This window comes from Petromyzon marinus, unplaced genomic scaffold (assembly GCF_048934315.1).
Source record: "Petromyzon marinus isolate PM22_M1 ecotype Great Lakes invasive population unplaced genomic scaffold, UKy_Petmar_22M1.pri1.0 PM_Scaffold_42, whole genome shotgun sequence".
In the NCBI taxonomy this organism is placed as follows: domain Eukaryota; kingdom Metazoa; phylum Chordata; class Hyperoartia; order Petromyzontiformes; family Petromyzontidae; genus Petromyzon; species Petromyzon marinus.
The window spans coordinates 277,885-297,612 of record NW_027423413.1 but is presented as its reverse complement, the minus strand read 5'-3'; the positions used below and the strand labels follow the sequence as shown (position 1 = coordinate 297,612).

Genomic DNA, 19,728 nt, shown 5'->3' with positions numbered 1-19,728 from the left:
GTGGGGCTGATGGTAAGGCTCCACCTCTTAGTGGCACGCTCCAGTCTCAGCAGCAGCGTCTCCAACTCCTCCTCTGACTGAGCAGCTATTACCAAGTCATCAGCATACATAACGTGGTTGAGCAATAGGGAGCCATCCCTTGACCGCACCCGGGCATCGATTAGCCTCCCATTATATCTGTACCATATGGAGATTCCCCCGGTACAGCTATTGAAGGCTTCACGAACTACGTGGTCAAAATAGATGTTAAATAATGTGGGAGCCAGAGGACATCCCTGTCGCACCCCAAGGTGTACAGGGAATGGCTCTGACTCCCGGCCACGTAGTTTTACCCGGGCCCGCTCACCATCATGAAGGTCCTTAATGATCGTGAGCAGAGGGTCAGGTACTCCAAAAGCACGACCCAGAGCCCAGGCCTACTGATGGTATCATAGGCCTTGACCAGGTCAATAAAGCAGAGATGTAGGTCTTGTTGGAATTCCCTACACCTCTGCTGTAGCAGACGGACAGAAAATATGGCATCTGTGCAGGACCGCCCTTTCCTGAAACCGCATTGGGGCTCCGCAAGCCTCTCCTCAGCGTGCCTGGCAAGGCGATGCTGAATAATCCTTGCCAGGACCTTTCCCGGCACACTGAGGAGTGAGATGCCCCTGTAGTTGTTACAGTCTGTGCGGTCCCCCTTCTTAAAAAGGGTGACCACCAGGGCATCCTTCCAATCCTGCGGAACCCGTCCAGTGGTCCAGACTGTTGTTATGATGTCATATAGGGCAGTCTGCACAAACGCCACCCTCCCTCAGCATTTCGCTTGGGAGATCATCTCTGCCCGCTGCCTTTCCTGGTCTCAGACTCCGGATCGCCTTCAATACTTCCTCAGCAGATGGCACCTCAGCCAGCCACTCACAGGGGGTGACTTCATCCAATATTTGAGGCACCGCAGCCTCAGCAGGGTCATCCTCACTTTGTGCCACGATGTTTTCCTGGCTGAGGGATTTTCCCTCCCCCAGGACCTCACAGAAATGCTCAGCAAATCTGCGAACCTGTTCCTGGGGGTCGGAAATTGGATCACCGTTTTTTTTCCCCTAATGATGGTAATAGGTGTGGCGCTGCAGGTTACTTTTTTGATGGAGTTAAATAGAGATTTGTGATCACGGGCCACTGAGGCAGACTCCATCTCCTCAGCAACCCGCGACCACCACCCATCCTTGCAGCGCCTCACGGCTCTCCGAACCTCCGAGCGAAGGCTGCGGTAAGCCTCCTCATTCTCTGACGTGGGATTCTGTAGCCGATGACAGTGGGCCTGTCGCTTTTTCTCAACCATCGTGAACAACTCCTCTGTCATCCAGGGTGTCTGGGGAGGTCTGGACCGCGTACCCAAAGCAGCCATTGCAGCTGCATGAGTCACAGTCCTAAACCTCGCCCATTTACCCTCGACATCAGGAGGAGTCGGGGACGATGCCAATCCCAGCCGCAAGCGATGATGAAATTCTCGCTTGCAACTTTCATCAGATAACTGAGACCAGGCCACTTTAGGTTGGAATGGGGTCCTGGGTGTACACCCACCACCGGAGTGGAAGAATGGCAGGCGCATCTTACAGATGACTAGTCGATGGTCAGAGGGCAGATCAGCTCCACGGTAGGTCCTGGTGTCAAGGACATGGGCTCGCATTCGCTGGTCCGTCACTATGTAGTCCAGCAGATGTTCTTGCTTGGACCCGGCATGCATCCATGATGTTGTGTGGATGCACCGATGCCGGAACAGCGTGTTGGTAATTACAAGCCCATGGGCTGCACAAAAATCTAGCAGCCTCCTACCGTTGTTATTGAGCTGATCTGGCCCATGCCCTCCAATCACTCCAGACCAGGTGCCAGTATCATGACCAACTCGGGCATTGAAGTCACCCAACATGATGACTCTATCCCGAGGGGCCACTTTAGCCAGCACCTGTGACAGGAGGTCATAGAAGGCATCTGACTCATCGGCTTTGCCTGCATCCCTCCACGGATGTTCATCTTCGGTGGGGGCATAAGTAACCACGACCACCATTCCTCGCCTCCGGTTGATGGGAAGGCGAGCCCAAAGTAGCCTGGGGCTTACAGCTTCCCACACCTCACCGCCACGCTCCCACGCCCCCTTCATTCTTTTGTTCAAAAGAAGACCCACACCCTGATGTTTGGCAGTCTGCTGCCCCGAGTAGAGGACTGTCCACCCCTCATGGTGGCAGGAGCCAGAGCCGGTCCACCGGACCTCCTGAATGCCGCATAGATCCAGGCGGTACCGGTCCAGCTCCCGACAGAGGAGTGGCAGCCTCTCCTCTGCAGTGAGCGTTCGAACATTCCACGTGGCCACCCGTAGTGGCTTTTCGTTGTTTCTGGAGTAGCCCCGAGGGTAGGTATTCAATCTCCTGGCTCCGCCAATTGGGGTTTGGCCAGGAGACGTCATAGACGCCTGGCCCCCCGGGGCCTCCGGCACAAGCTTAGTTGTTACATATTTCAGTTTAATTCGTGGTTTCGTGGTAATTAATTGAAGGTGGAGGGGTTACCAGCCCCTCGCACCCGTCCAGAGCCCCCGTTTAGCCCCTGTGGTGGACACATATGCCATGAGGGGAGGAGCCAATCAAAATTGGATCTCCCCCCACAGCGCTGTCCACGACAGAGTTGCCCGTCCGGCACCGCGAGGAGGTAGGGGGTTGTTTTGCCGGACTACACACACACACACATCTACACACACACACATCTACACACACACACATCTACACACACACACATATCTACACACACACACATCTACACACACACACATGTACACATACACATCTACACACACACACATCTACACACACACACATCCACACACACATCTACACACACACATCTACACACACATGTACACACACACACATCTACACACACATCTACACACACACACACATCCACACACACATCTACACACACACACTCTACACACGCACACACATCTACACACGCACACACACCTACACATACACATCTACACACACACACATCTACACACACACATCTACACACACACATCTACACACACACACATCTACACACACACACACATCTACACACACACGCACATCTACACACACACACATCTACACACACACACACACCTACACATACACATCTACACACACACACATCCACACACACACATCTACACACACACACACACATCTACACACACACACATCTACACACACATCTACACACACACACATCTACACACACACACATCTACACACACACACATCTACACACACACATCTACACACACACACATCTACACACACACACACACATCTACACACACACATCTACACACACACATCTACACACACACATCTACACACACACACACCTACACATACACATCTACACACACACACATCCACACACACACATCTACACACACACACACACACATCTACACACACACACACACACATCTACACACACACACATCTACACACACACACATCTACACACACACATCTACACACACACATCTACACACACACATCTACACACACACATCTACACACACACACATCTACACACACACACATCTACACACACACACACACATCTAGACACACACACATCTACACACACACACATGTACACATACACATCTGCACACACACACATCTGCACACACACACATCTACACACACATCCACACACACATCTACACACACACATCCACACACACATCTACACACACACATCTACACACACACACATCTACACACACACACACACATCTACACACACACACATCTACACACACACACATACACATCTACACACACACACATCTACACACACACATCTACACACACACATCTACCACACACACACATCTACACACACACACACACATCTACACACACACATCTACACACACACACACATCTACACACACACACACACACCTACACATACACATCTACACACACACACATCCACACACACACATCTACACACACACACATCTACACACACACACATCTACACACACACACATCTACACACACACACATCTACACACACATCTACACACACATCTACACACACACACATCTACACACACACACATCTACACACACACACACATCTACACACACACATCTACACACACACACACATCTACACACACACATCTACACACACACATCTACACACACACACACACACATCTACACACACACACACAGCTACACACACACACACAGCTACACACACACACATCTACACACACACACATCTACACACACACATCTACACACACACACACACACATCTACACACACACACATCTAACACACACACACCTACACATACACATCTACACAAACACACATCACACACACACACTACACACACACACACATCTACACACACACACCACACATCTACACACACACACACACATCTACACACACACAACTACACACACACACATCTACACACACACATCTACACACACACACATCTACACACACACACATCTACACACACATACACATCTACACACACACACACACATCTACACACACACACATCTACACACACATACACATCTACACACACACACACACATCTACACACACACACATCTACACACACACACATCTACACACACATCTACACATACACACATCCACACACACACATCTACACACACACACATCTACACACACACATCTACACACACACACATCTACACACACACACATCTACACACACACATCTACACACACACACATCTACACACACACACAGCTACACACACACACACACATCTACACACACACACATCTACACACACACATCTACACACACACATCTACACACATCTACACACACACATCTACACACACACACATCTACACACACACATCGTCACACACACATCGTCACACACACACCTACACCACACACACACATCTACACACACACACACACATCTACCACACACACACACATACACACACACACACACCTACACATACACACATCCACACACACACATCTACACACACACACACAACATCTACACACACACACACATCTACACACACACATCTACACACACACACATCTACACACACACATCTACACACACATCTACACACACACACACATCTACACACACATCTACACATACACACATCCCACACACACACATCTACACACACACACATCTACACACACACACATCTACACACACACATCTACACACACACATCTACACACACACACACACATCTACACACACACATCTACACACATCTACACACACACATCTACACACACACATCTACACACACACATCTACACACACACACACACATCTACACACACACACACAGCTACACACACACACACAGCTACACACACACACACACATCTACACACACACATCTACACACACACATCTACACACACACACATCTACACACACACACATCTACACACACACATCTACACACACATCTACGCACACACATCTATGCACACACACACACATCTACACACACACATCTACACACACACACATCTACACACACATCTACACATACACACATCCACACACACACATCTACACACACACACATCTACACACACACACATCTACACACACACACATCTACACACACACACACACTACACACACACACACTACACACACACACCTACACACACACATCTACACACACATACACATCTACACACACATCTACACACACATCTACACACACACACATCTACACACACACATCTACACACACACATCTACACACACACACACACCTACACACACACACATCTACACACACACACATACATCCACACACACACATCTACACACACACACATCTACACACACACACATCTACACACACACACACACATCTACACACACACACATGTACACACACACACACACACATCTACACACACACACATGTACACACACACACATACATCCACACACACACACATGTACACATGGCCGTGTGTGCTATTGTCAATTGTGCTGTACGTGTACACGTGTGTTGTGTTAGCAGTGTGCATGTGTTAGCTGTTTGTGTGTGTGTTAGGTGTGTATTTGTGTGTGTGTGTGTGTGTTAGCCGTGCCTGTACGGGTGTGTTTTGCTGTGTGTGGGTGTGTTTTGCTGTGTGTGTGTGTGTTAGGTGTGTATGTATGTACGTGTGTTAGCCGTGTGTGAAAATGTGCCTGTGTTAGCTGTGTGTATTTGTGTGTGTTAGCTGTGTGTATATACGTGTGTGTGTGTGTGTGTTAGCTGGATGGGTACGAGGGCCTGGTAACCCCTCCACCTTCAATTAATTACCACAAACCCACGATTAAAAAATATAATTAATAAGCTTGTGTCGGAGGCCCCGGGGGGACAGGCGTCTATGACGTCTCCTGGCCAAACCCCATTTGGCGGAGCCAGGAGACTGAATCTCTACCCTTGGGGCTCCTCCAGAAACAACTAAAAGCCGCTTCGTGTGGCCACGTGGAATGTTCAAACGCTCACTGCGGAGGAGAGGCTGCCACTCCTCTGTCGGGAGCTGGACCGATACCGCCTGGATCTGTGTGGCATTCAGGAGGTCCGGTGGACCGGCTCTGGTTTTTGCCAACATGATGGGTGGACAGTCCTCTACTCGGGGCAGGAGACTACCAAACAACAGGGAGTGGCTCTTCTTCTGCATGTCCTCTGGCTCCCACATTAATTAACATCTATTTCGACCACGTAGTTCATGAAACCTTCAATGGCTGTCCCGGAGGAATTTCCATATGGTACAGATACAATGGGAGGCTAATCGATGCCCGGGTGCAGTCAAGGGATGGCTCCCTATTGCTCAACCACGTTATGTATGCCGATGATCTGGTAATTGCTGCTCAGTCAGAGGAGGAGTTGGAGATGCTGCTGCTGAGACTGGAGCTTGCCACTGAGAGGTGGGGACTTACCATCAGCCCCACCAAAACTAAGCACCTGCCTGGGTATTTTGTACCATCGGACACTCCACCCCCACAACTCCCAATCGGTGATGGGGCAGTTGTGGAGGGAGTGGAGAGTTTCCCATACCTGGGCAGTGTGCTTATGACCGGCTCCGGTTTGACAGCAGAGGTCTCACTCCGAATCAGTCGAGCGGCAATATCTTTTCATCGGTTGCGTAATGCTGTGTGGAAGCTACCTGGTCTGTCGCTCCGCACTAAGCTTCAGGTCTTCTCGGCCACTGTCATTCCCTCTTTTCCATACATTTGCGAAACATGGACCCCCCCTAATGGAACAGTTTTGCCGGTTAGAAACACTTAGGCTGGCCTGCCTACAATCCACCCTGGGTTTAACCAGGCTGGATTGTATGAGGAGCTCACAAATCCTTGAAAGATCTGGACAAAGTCCTATCGGTGAGCTCCTCCGGCAGGCAAGGCTGCGTTGGCTGGGTCATGTAGCCCGCATGCACAGCCACCGCTGGGCATGCGGGCTAAACGGGCGCGGCACGGGCTAGAGAAGAGATGGAGTGACGTGGTACAGGAGGACGTGGAGCTGAGTGGACTTGCCGATGACTGGTACCAGCGGTGTCAAGATCGGCCTCTGTGGAGGAGGCTCGTGAAGGATGCTACTGGGCAGTTGGAGGCAGTCGCCCTCCAACAACAACGGAGGGCGGAGGAGCGACGCTCACAATAACGAGCGGAGCACCGGGTGGCTAAAGCACAGCAGGTTGGCACAGTAGGGGGCACAGGTGGTGCATCAGCCAGTCATCTCAGTCGACCCGTGGCACCTGGGTCTGCCCCGTGACCTCCTGCCAGCGGGCGTTCGACACTTCACGTGGCCTCAGGGTGCACATGGCCTGGCACAAGCGTCGTGGTGACGTCACCGCCACTTAGTGGCGAATGGTGGTTGTTGTTGTTGTGTGTGTTAACTGTGTGTGTATACGTGCGCGTGTGTGTTAGCTGTGTGTGTATACGTGTGCGCGTGTGTGTTAGCTGTGTGTGTGTGCGCATACGTGTGCGTTTGTGTGCGTGTGTGTTAGCTAGGCGCGTGTGTGTACGTGTGTGTGTGCATACGTGTGCGTGTGTCTTAGCTGTTTGTGTGTATACGTGTGTGTGTGTGCGTGCATACGTGTGCGTTTGTGTGCGTGTATGTTAGCTGTGTGTGTGCGTGTGTGCATACGTGTGTGTGTGCATACGTGTGCGTGTGTCTTAGCTGTTTGTGTGTATACGTGTGTGTGTGTGTTAGCTATGTGTGTGTGTGTGCATACGTGTGCGTTTGTGTGCGTGTGTGTTAGCTGTGTGTGTGCGTGTGTGTTAGCTGTGTGTGTGTGTGCATACGTGTGCGTTTGTGTGCGTGTGTGTTAGCTAGGCGCGTGTGTGTGCATACGTGTGTGTTAGCTGTGTGTGTGCGTGTGTGCGTGTGTGCGTGCGTGTGTGTTAGCTGTGTGTGTGCGTGTGTGCGTGCGTGTGTGTTAGCTGTGTGTGTGTGTGCATACGTGTGCGTTTGTGTGCGTGTGTGTTAGCTAGGCGCGTGTGTGCACGTTTAGGTGATGGGGGAGTGCACCGGGTTAGAGTTGGGGGAGGTCGGCACGGAATGATTTACCAACACCCCCTCAGCCTCCTTAACAGCAGCACCAGCCTGCAGCTGCACACAGCCGGTAGTGAGTGAGTGGGTGGACGAGTGCGTGGGTGAGTGGGTGGGTGAGTGAGTGAGTGGGTGGGTGAGTGAGTGAGTGGGTGGGTGGGTGAGTGGGTGGGTGAGTGGGTGGGTGAGTGAGTGAGTGGGTGGGTGAGTGGGTGGGTGAGTGAGTGAGTGAGTGGGTGGGTGAGTGAGTGAGTGGGTGGGTGGGTGAGTGGGTGGGTGAGTGGGTGGGTGAGTGAGTGAGTGGGTGGGTGAGTGGGTGGGTGGGTGAGTGGGTGGGTGGGTGAGTGGGTGGGTGGGTGAGTGGGTGGGTGGGTGAGTGAGTGGGTGGGTGAGTGAGTGAGTGAGTGGGTGAGTGGGTGAGTGGGTGGGTGAGTGGGTGAGTGAGTGGGTGAGTGAGTGAGTGGGTGGGTGAGTGAGTGAGTGAGTGGGTGGGTGGGTGAGTGGGTGGGTGAGTGGGTGGGTGGGTGGGTGAGTGAGTGGGTGGGTGGGTGAGTGCTTGGGTGGGTGGGTGAGTGAGTGGGTGGGTGGGTGAGTGGGTGGGTGGGTGGGTGAGTGGGTGGGTGAGTGGGTGAGTGAGTGCATGGGTGGGTGGGTGGGTGAGTGGGTGGGTGGGTGGGTGAGTGGGTGGGTGGGTGAGTGGGTGGGTGGGTGGGTGAGTGGGTGGGTGGGTGGGTGAGTGAGTGGGTGGGTGGGTGGGTGAGTGAGTGGGTGGGTGGGTGGGTGAGTGAGTGGGTGGGTGGGTGGGTGAGTGAGTGGGTGGGTGGGTGAGTGAGTGAGTGGGTGGGTGGGTGAGTGCATGGGTGGACGAGTGCGTGGGTGGGTGGGTGGGTGGGTGAGTGAGTGAGTGGGTGGGTGAGTGGGTGGGTGAGTGAGTGAGTGGGTGGGTGGGTGAGTGAGTGGGTGGGTGGGTGAGTGAGTGCATGGGTGGGTGGGTGAGTGCATGGGTGGGTGGGTGACTGCGTGGGTGGGTGAGTGCGTGGGTGGGTGGGCGAGTGCGTGGGTGGGCGAGTGAGGGAGTGGGTGGGCGAGTGAGGGAGTGCATGGGAGGGTGGGTGAGTGGGTGGGTGGGTGGGTGAGCGAGTGGGTGGGCGAGCGAGTGGGTGGGCGAGTGAATGGGTGAATGTGTGTGTGGGTGGGCGAGTGAGTGAATGGGTCGGTGGGTGAGTGAGGGGGCGAGTGAATGGGCGAGTGGGTGGGTGAGTGGGTGGGTGAGTGGGTGGGTGAGTGGGTGGGTGAGTGTGTGGGTGAGTGAGTGGGTGGGTGAGTGCGGTGTGCGTGTTTGCCGGTGCATGTCACCCCACCCCACCCACCCCACCCACCCCACCCCACTCCGTGTGCATGGCTAAGTCTCCCCACACACACACACGTGTACACACACGTGTACACGCATGTGTACACGTGTGTGTGTACACGTGTGTGTGTACACACACACGTGTACACGTGTACACGCACGTGTACACGCGCGTGCGTAGCGTGTGTGCGTGTGGCGTGTGCGTAGCATGTTGTCGTAGCTACATGCATGTGCATGTTGTCCTCATAAGCATCGTGCGTGTGTGTTGGTGTCGCCGGGCGGGTGGTGGGCGGACGACTTCAATGCCCACCCCCTCCCACCCCTCCCCCACCCCCCTCCCCCACCCCCCTCCCACCCCTCCCTCTCCCCCCTCCCCCTCTCACCCCTCCCACTGCCCCCCTCTAATGCCCCCCTCCCTCCCCCTCTCTGCGGTCACTCCCCCCCCCCCCCCCCAGGGCTGCTACCCTCAGCTGCCCCCTCCTTGCTCCTGCCAACAGCGGCAACCACCGCCACCACCACCCACACCACCACCCACACCACCACCCATGCCACCCACACCACCACCACCCACACCACCACCCACGCCACCAACACCACCCACACCCCCCACACCACCGCCACCACCACCCACACCACCGCCTCCCCCCACACCACTGCCACCCACACCCACACTGCCACCCCCCACTCCACCACCGCCACCCCCACAACTCCTCACAGCCCCGGACACAACAACTCTGCCCCCCTCTCGGTCACCGCCGGGGTCACCTCCACCGGGGTCACCTCCACCGGGGTCACCTCCACCGGGGTGACCGTCACCGCTGGGGTCACCTCCACCAGGATGACCTCCACCGGGGTGACCTCCACCGGGGTCACCTCCACCGGGGTCACCTCCACCGGGGTCACCTCCACCGGAGTGACCTCCACCGGGGTCACCTCCACCGGGGTGACCTCCACCGGGGTGACCTCCACCGGGGTCACTGCCACCGGGGTCACCGCCGCCAGTGTGACCTCCGCCAAGGTGACCTCCACCGGGGTGACCGTCACCGCCGGGGTCACCTCCACCGGGGTGACCTCCACCGGGGTGACCTCCACCGGGGTGACCTCCACTGGGGTCACCGCCACCGGGGTGACCTCCACCGGGGTCACCGTGCCTGGCTCAACGGTGAGAGGGGAGGGAGGGGAGGGGGAAGAGAGAGGGGGGTAGAGGGGTTCATTGGGAAGGGGGGTCTCTGTGTGTCTCTGTGTGTCTCTGTGGGTCTCTGTGTGTCTCTGTGGGTGTCTGTGGGTGTCTGTGTGTCTCTGTGTGTCTCTGAGTGTCTCTGTGGGTCTCTGTGGGTCTGGGTGTATCTGTGTGTCTCTGTGTGTCTCTGTGGGTCTCTGTGGGTCTCTGTGGGTGTCTGTGTGTCTCTGTGTGTCTCTGTGTGTCTCTGTTTGTCTCTGTGGGTGTCTGTGGGTCTGTGTGTGTCTGTGGGTGTCTGTGGGTCTCTGTGGGTCTGTGGGTGTCTCTGTGTGTCGCTGTGGGTCTCTGTGTGTCTCTGTGGGTGTCTGTGTGTCTCTGTGTGTCTCTGTGGGTCTCTGTGTGTCTCTGTGTGTCTCTGTGTGTCTCTGTTTGTCTCTGTGGGTGTCTGTGGGTCTGTGTGTGTCTCTGTGGGTGTCTGTGGGTGTCTGTGGGTGTCTGTGTGTCTCTGTGTGTCTCTGTGTGTCTCTGTGTGTCTCTGTGTGTCTCTGTGTGTCTCTATGGGTCTCTGTGGGTGTCTGTGTGTCTCTGTGTGTCTCTGTGTGTCTCTGTGTGTCTCTGTGTGTCTCTGTGTGTCTCTGTGGGTCTCTGTGTGTCTCTGTGTGTCTCTGTGGGTCTCTGTGTCTCTGTGGGTGTCTGTGTGTCTCTGTGTGTCTCTGTGGGTCTCTGTGGGTGTCTGTGGGTCTCTGTGTGTCTCTGTGGGTCTCTATGGGTCTCTGTGTGTCTCTGTGGGTCTCTATGGGTCTGGGTGTCTGTGGGTCTCTATGGGTCTCTGGTTTGACTGTGGGTCTCTGTGGGTCTGGGTGTCTGTGGGTCTCTATGGGTCTCTATGGGTCTGGGTGTACGTGGGTCTGTGTGTCTGTGGGTCTCTATCGGTCTGGGTGTCTGTGGGTCTCCCTGGGTCTCTATGGGTCTGGGTGTCTCTCTGTGGGTGTCTATGGGTCTCTATGGGTCTGGGTGTCTGTGGGTCTCTATGGGTCTGGGTGTCTGTGGGTCTCCCTGGGTCTCTATGGGTCTGGGTGTCTCTGTGGGTCTCTGGGTCTGGGTGTCTTTGGGTCTCTATGGGTCTGGGTGTCTGTGGGTCTCTATGGGTCTGGATGTCTGTGGGTCTCTATGGGTCTGGGTGTCTCTCTGTGGGTCTCCCTGGGTCTCTATGGGTCTGAGTGTCTCTCTGTGGGTGTCTATGGGTCTCTATGGGTGTCTATGGGTCTCTATGGGTCTGGGTGTCTATGGGTCTCTATGGGTCTGGGTGTCTGTGGGTCTCTGTGAGTCTGGGTGTCTTTGGGTCTCTATGGGTCTGGGTGTCTGTGGGTCTCCCTGGGTCTCTATGGGTCTGGGTGTCTCTCTGTGGGTGTCTATGGGTCTCTATGGGTCTGGGTGTCTCTCTGTGGGTCTCCCTGGGTCTCTATGGGTCTGGGTGTCTCTCTGTGGGTGTCTATGGGTCTGGGTGTCTCTCTGTGGGTGTCTATGGGTCTCTATGGGTCTGGGTGTCTATGGGTCTCTATGGGTCTGGGTGTCTCTCTGTGGGTGTCTATGGGTCTCTTTGGGTCTGGGTGTCTATGGGTCTCTATGGGTCTGGGTGTCTATGGGTCTCTATGGGTCTGGGTGTCTCTCTGTGGGTGTCTATGGGTCTCTATGGGTCTGGGTGTCTCTCTGTGGGTGTCTATGGGTCTCTATGGGTCTGGGTGTCTCTCTGTGGGTGTCTATGGGTCTCTATGGGTCTGGGTGTCTCTCTGTGGGTGTCTGTGGGTCTCTATGGGTCTGGGTGTCTCTCTGTGGGTCTCCCTGGGTCTCTATGGGTCTGGGTGTCTATGGGTCTCTATGGGTCTGGGTGTCTCTCTGTGGGTGTCTATGGGTCTCTATGGGTCTGGGTGTCTATGGGTCTCTGTGGGTCTGGGTGTCTATGGGTCCCTATGGGTCTGGGTGTCTGTGGGTCTCTATGGGTCTCTCTAGGTCTGGGTGTCTCTCTGTGGGTGTCTATGGGTCTCTATGGGTCTGGGTGTCTCTCTGTGGGTCTCCCTGGGTCTCTGTGAGTCTGGGTGTCTGTGGGTCTCTATGGGTCTGGGTGTCTCTCTGTGGGTGTCTATGGGTCTCTATGGGTCTGTGTGTCTATGGGTCTCTATGGGTCTGGGTGTCTCTCTGTGGGTGTCTATGGGTCTCTATGGGTCTGGGTGTCTATGGGTCTGGGTGTCTCTCTGTGGGTGTCTGTGGGTCTCTATGGGTCTGGGTGTCTCTCTGTGGGTGTCTATAGGTCTCTATGGGTCTGGGTGTCTCTCTGTGGGTGTCTATGGGTCTCTATGGGTCTGGGTGTCTATGGGTCTCTGGGTCTGGGTGTCTCTCTGTGGGTGTCTATGGGTCTCTATGGGTCTGGGTGTCTCTCTGTGGGTCTCTATGGGTCTGGGTGTCTGTGGGTCTCTATGGGTCTGGGTGTCTCTCTGTGGGTCTCCCTGGGTCTCTCTGTGGGTCTCTATGGGTCTGGGTGTCTCTCTGTGGGTGTCTATGGGTCTCAATGGGTCTGGGTGTCTGTGGGTCTCTATGGGTCTGGGTGTCTATGGGTCTCTATGGGTCTGGGTGTCTATGGGTCTCTATGGGTCTCTATGGGTCTCTATGGGTCTGGGTGTCTGTGGGTCTCTCTGGGTCTGGGTGTCTCTCTATGGGTCTCTATGGGTCTGGGTGTCTCTCTGTGGGTCTCTATGGGTCTGGGTGTCTCTCTGTGTCTGTGGGTCTCTGTGGGTGTCTATGGGTCTCTCTGGGTCTGGGTGTCTCTCTGTGTCTGTGTTTGTCGAACTTCGCACCGTGCGTAGCCAACCTTGCTGGCCGGCGGTGACCTCGGTGTGGGTCACCGGTGAGTGACCTCTGCCCCCCCCCTCCACCCCCCCTCCACCCCCCCCCCTCTCTCCTCGCTAGCAGGAGGATGCGGTGTTGAGGATCTCCCAATGCACCACTCCTACAACTGCTCCCTCCTCATCAGCACCACCACCATCATCAGCAGCAGCAGTAGCAGCAGTACCACCATCATCAGCAGTACCACCACCACCATCAGCACCACCACCACCATCAGCACCACCACCATCATCAACAGCAGCAGTAGCAGCAGTACCACCATCATCAGCAGTACCACCACCACCATCAGCACCACCACCATCATCAGCAGCAGCAGTAGCAGCAGTACCACCATCATCAGCAGCACCACCATCAGCAGCAGCAGCACCACCACCACCATCAGCACCACCACCACCACCATCAGCACCACCATCAGCACCACCACCACCATCAGCACCACCACCACCACCATCATCAGCGTCGCTCCCATCATCAGCAGCGGCGATGACGTCATCGTCGGTGACGTCATCAGCGTCGCCCCAGCTGCCGTCTCCCGTGGCGACGGCGGTCGCCGTGACGACCGCATCGCCCGCCGGTGGTGGCGGCGGCCAACGTGAGTGGTGATGCCGGCGGTGGTGGTGGTTGAAGGTGGTGGTGGTGGTTGATGGTGGTGGTTGATGGTGGGTGATGGTGGTGACAGTGGTGGTTGACGATGGTGGTTGATGGTGGTGGTGATGGTGGTGGTGATGGTGGTGGTGATGGTGGTGGTTGAAGGTGGTGGTGATGGTGGTGGTTGAAGGTGGTGACAGTGGTGGTGGTGGTTGACGATGGTGGTTGATGGTGGTGGTGATGGTGGTGGTTGAAGGTGGTGACGGTGACGGTGGTGGTGGTTGATGGTGGTGACAGTGGTGGTGGTGATCGTGACGATCGTGGCGGTGATGGTGGTGATGGCGGTGGTGTCAGCAGTGATGGCGGTGGTGTCGTGGTTGTGGTGGTGGTGGTGGTGATGGTGGTGGTGTTGATGGTGGTGACAGTGGTACTGGCAGTTGTGGTGGTGTTGATGGTGGTGACAGTGGTGGTGGTGATGGTGGTGGTGATCGTGGTGGTGGTGGTGGTGTTGATGGTGGTGCGTGTGGCCACGTGGAATGTTCGAACGCTCACTGCGGAGGAGAGGCTGCCACTCCTCTGTCAGGAGCTGGACCGGTACCGCCTGGATCTCTGTGGCATTCAGGAGGTCCGGTGGATCGGCTCTGGCTCCTGCCACCATGAGGGGTGGACAGTCCTCTACTCGGGGCAGCAGACTGCCAAACAACATGGAGTGGCTCTTCTTCTGAACTAAAGAATGAAGGGGGCGTGGGAGCGTGACGGTGAGGTGTGGGAAGCTGTAAGCCCCAGGCTACTTTGGGCTCGCCTTCCCATCCACCGGAGGCGAGGAATGGTGGTCGTGGTTACTTATGCCCCCACCGAAGACGAACATCCGTGGAGGGATGCAGGCAAAGCCGATGAGTCGGATGCCTTCTATGACCTCCTGTCACAGGTGCTGGCTAAAGTGGCCCCTCGGGATAGAGTCATCTTGTTAGGTGACTTCAATGCCCGAGTTGGTCATGATGCTGGCACCTGGTCTGGAGTGATTGGAGGGCATGGGCCAGATCAGCTCAATAACAACGCTAGGAGGCTGCTAGATTTTTGTACAGCCCATGGGCTTGTAATTACCAACACGCTGTTCCGGCATCGGCGCATCCACACAACATCATGGATGCATGCCGGGTCCAAGCAAGAACATCTGCTGGACTACATAGTGACGGACCAGCGAATGCGGGCCCATGTCCTTGACACCAGGACCTACCGTGGAGCTGATCTGCCCTCTGACCATTGACTAGTCATCTGTAAGATGCGCCTGCCATTCTTCCACTCCGGTGGTGGGTGTACATCCAGGACCCCATTCCAACATAAAGTGGCCTGGTCTTAGTTATCTGATTAAAGTTGCAAGCGAGAATTTCATCATCACTTACAGCTGGGGTTGGCATCGTCCCCCACTCCTCCTGATGACGAGGGTAAATGGGCGAAGTTTAGGACTGTGACTCATGCAGCTGCAATGGCTGCCTTAAATACATGGTCCAGACCTCCCTAGAGACCCTGGCTGACAGAGGAGGTGCATTGGCTGGGTCATGTAGCCCGCATGCCCAGCCATCGCATGCCTAAACAGCCGGATCGAGGGTGCTTAACGGGCGCGGCACGGGCTAGAGAAGAGATGGAGTGACGTGGTACAGGAGGACGTGGAGCTGAGTGGACTTGCTGATGACCGGTACCAGCGGTGTCAAGATCGGCCTCTGTGGAGGAGGCTCGTGAAGGATGCTACTGGGCAGTTGGAGGCAGTCGCCCTCCAACAACAACGGAGGGCGGAGGAGCGACGCTCACAACAACGAGCGGAGCGCCGGGTGGCTAAAGCACAGCAAGGTTGGCACAGTAGGGGGCACAGGTGGTGCATCAGCCAGTCATCTCAGTCAGTCGACCCGTGGCACCTGGGTCTGCCCCGTGACCTCCTGGTGCACCTAGCCTGGCACAGTAGGGGGCACAGGTGGTGCACCAGCCAGTCATCTCAGTCAGTCGACCCGTGGCACCTGCTGGGTCTGCCCCGTGACCTCCTGCCAGCGGGCGTTCGACACTTCACGTGGCCTCAGGGTGCACATGGCCTGGCACAAGCGTCGTGGTGATGTCACCGCCACTTAGTGGCGAATGGCGGTTGTTGTTGTGTCTCTGTGTGTGTGTGTCTCTCTGTGTGAGTGTGAGTGTGTTGTTGTTGTGTTGTTGTTGTGTCTGTGTGTGTGTGTCTGTGTGTGTGTCTCTGTGTGTGTGTGTCTCTGTGTGTGTGTGAGTGTGTTGTTGTGTTGTTGTTGTGGGGGTGGTGGCGGTGATGGCGGTGATGGTGGTGATGGCGATGGCGGTGATGACGGCTCCCACGACCTCCGACCCTTCCTCCCCCACCCGCACTTCCTGCAGCGGCGGCCGTGGCGTCCATATTGCCGCCCCCCTCCCGCTCGGCCCTCCACGCCGGCCAGCAGGCCTCTCCGCTACGGCCGCCGGTGACGACGCCGACGCCGGTGCCGACGCCGGTGACGACGCCGGTGACGACGCCGGTGACGGCGCCGGTGCTGACGCCGATGCCGGTGATGATGCCGGTGACGGCGCCGGTGCCGGTGATGACGCCGACGCCGGTGATGATGCCGGTGACGACGCCGGTGACGGCGCCGGCGCTGACGCCGACGCCGGTGCCGACGCCGGTGACGGCGCCGGTGACGATTCCGGTGACGGCGCCGGTGACGATGCCGCCGCCACCTCGGCTGTCCGGGGAGGAGGACGTGAAGATGGAGGATGACCCCGCCAGACAGGCACAGATGGTGCGGCATCACGCGGCCTGGAAGGGTGGTGGGGAGGAGTTGGGCGGGGGGAGAGACGGGGGAGACACGGGGGAGACACGGGGAGACACGGGGGAGACACGGGGAGACACGGGGAGACAGTGGGGAGACACGGAGAGACACGGAGAGACACGGGGAGACACGGGGGAGACACGGGGAGACACGGAGAGACACGGGGGAGACGCGGGGAGACACGGAGAGACAGTGGGGAGACACGGAGAGACACGGGGAGACGCGGGGGAGACACGGGGGAGACAGTGGGGAGACACGGGGAGACACGGGGAGACACGGGGAGACACGGGGAGACAGTGGGGAGACACGGAGAGACACGGGGAGACAGTGGGGAGACACGGGGAGACACGGGGGAGACACGGGGAGACGCGGGGGAGATGCAGGGGAGACACGGGGAGACACGGGGGAGACACGGGGAGACGCGGGGAGACACGGGGGAGACACGGGGAGACACGGGGGAGACACGGGGAGACACGGGGAGACGCGGGGAGACATGGGGAGACACGGGGAGACACGGGGGAGACACGGGGAGACACGGAGAGACACGGGGGAGACACGGGGAGACACGGAGAGACACGGGGGAGACATGGGGAGACACGCGGAGACGCGGGGGAGACAGTGGGGAGACACGGAGAGACACGCGGAGAGACGCGGGGAGACACGGGGGAGACACGGGGGAGACACGGGGGAGACAGTGGGGAGACACGGGGAGACACGGGGAGACAGTGGGGAGACACGGGGAGACACGGGGGAGACACGGGGGAGACACGGGGGAGACAGTGGGGAGACACGGGGGAGACAGTGGGGAGACAGTGGGGAGACACGGGGGAGACAGTGGGGAGACACGTGGGAGACAGTGGGGAGACAGTGGGGAGACACGGAGAGACACGGGGAGACAGTGGGGAGACACGGAGAGACACGGAGAGACACGGGGGAGACACGGAGAGACACGGGGGAGTACATAGGTGGTGCTACTCACTTACTAAGAGCACGTGACCCTACAGTGTATTAAGGTGTGTGTGTCTGTGTGTGTGTCTGTGTGTGTGTCTGTGTGTGTCTGTGTGTGTGTGTGTCACTGTGTGTGTGTGTGTGTCACTGTGTGTGTCTGTGTGTGTGTGTCTGTGTGTGTGTGTGTGTCTGTGTGTGTGTGTGTCTGTGTGTGTCTCTGTATGTCTCTGTGTGTGTCTCTGTGTGTGTGTCTCTGTGTGTGTGTGTGTGTCTGTGTGTGTGTGTCTGTGTGTGTGTGTCTGTGTGTGTGTACCTGTGTGTGTGTGTGTGTCTGTGTGTCTGTGTGTCTGTGTGTGTGTCTGTGTGTGTGTGTGTCTGTGTGTGTGTCTGTGTGTGTGTCTGTGTGTGTGTCTGTGTGTCTGTGTGCAGGAGGCGGGGGTGATGGAGCGAGTGTGGAGCCTGAGGAAGGCCGGGATGTGGGCACCTCAGCGGCTTCCCCGCGTGGCTGAGCCCTCGCGTCCACGCTCACACTGGGACTGCCTGCTGCAGGTGAGTGGGGGGGTACCTGTGTGTGTGTGTGTGTGTCTGTGTGTGTGTGTGTCTGTGTGTGTGTGTGTCACTGTGTGTGTGTCACTGTGTGTGTGTGTGTCACTGTGTGTGTGTCACTGTGTGTGTGTCACTGTGTGTCACACTGTGTGTGTCACTGTGTGTGTGTGTGTCTGTGTGTGTGTGTGTCACTGTGTGTGTGTCACTGTGTGTGTGTGTGTGTCACTGTGTGTGTGTCACTGTGTGTGTGTGTCACTGTGTGTGTGTGTGTCACTGTGTGTGTGTGTGTCACTGTGTGTGTGTGTGTATGTGTGTGTGTGTGTCACTGTGTGTGTGTGTCACTGTGTGTGTGTGTGTCACTGTGTGTGTGTGTGTCACTGTGTGTGTGTCACTGTGTGTGTGTGTGTCACTGTGTGTGTGTGTGTCACTGTGTGTGTGTGTTACTGTGTGTGTGTGTGTCACTGTGTGTGTGTGTGTCTGTGTGTGTGTGTCACTGTGTGTGTGTGTGTCACTGTGTGTGTGTGTGTCACTGTGTGTGTGTGTGTGTCACTGTGTGTGACTGGAGCGTGCCACTAAGAGGTGGGGCCTTACCATCAGCCCCACCAAAACTAAGCACCTGCCTGGGTATTTTGTACCATCGGACATTCCACCCCCACAACTCCCAATCGGTGATGGGGCAGTTGTGGAGAGAGTGGAGAGTTTCCCATACCTGGGCAGTGTGCTTATGACTGGCTCCAGTTTAACAGCAGAGGTCTCACTCCGAATCAGTCGAGC

At 56.2% G+C, this 19,728-nt stretch overlaps 1 protein-coding gene across 1 annotated transcript in view; it reads left to right on the top strand.

Annotated features, from left to right (window-relative positions):
• LOC116958134 (uncharacterized) overlaps positions 1 to 19,728 on the top strand; it is a 77,018-nt gene that overhangs the window by 22,819 nt on the left and 34,471 nt on the right. Inside the window, exons 7-11 of the mRNA XM_076064396.1 lie at positions 8,584 to 8,694; positions 10,428 to 11,134; positions 14,117 to 14,645; positions 17,033 to 17,430; positions 18,838 to 18,957. Coding sequence (XP_075920511.1) covers positions 8,584 to 8,694; positions 10,428 to 11,134; positions 14,117 to 14,645; positions 17,033 to 17,430; positions 18,838 to 18,957 — 1,865 coding nt within the window. The remainder of the gene's footprint in view (positions 1 to 8,583; positions 8,695 to 10,427; positions 11,135 to 14,116; positions 14,646 to 17,032; positions 17,431 to 18,837; positions 18,958 to 19,728) is intronic.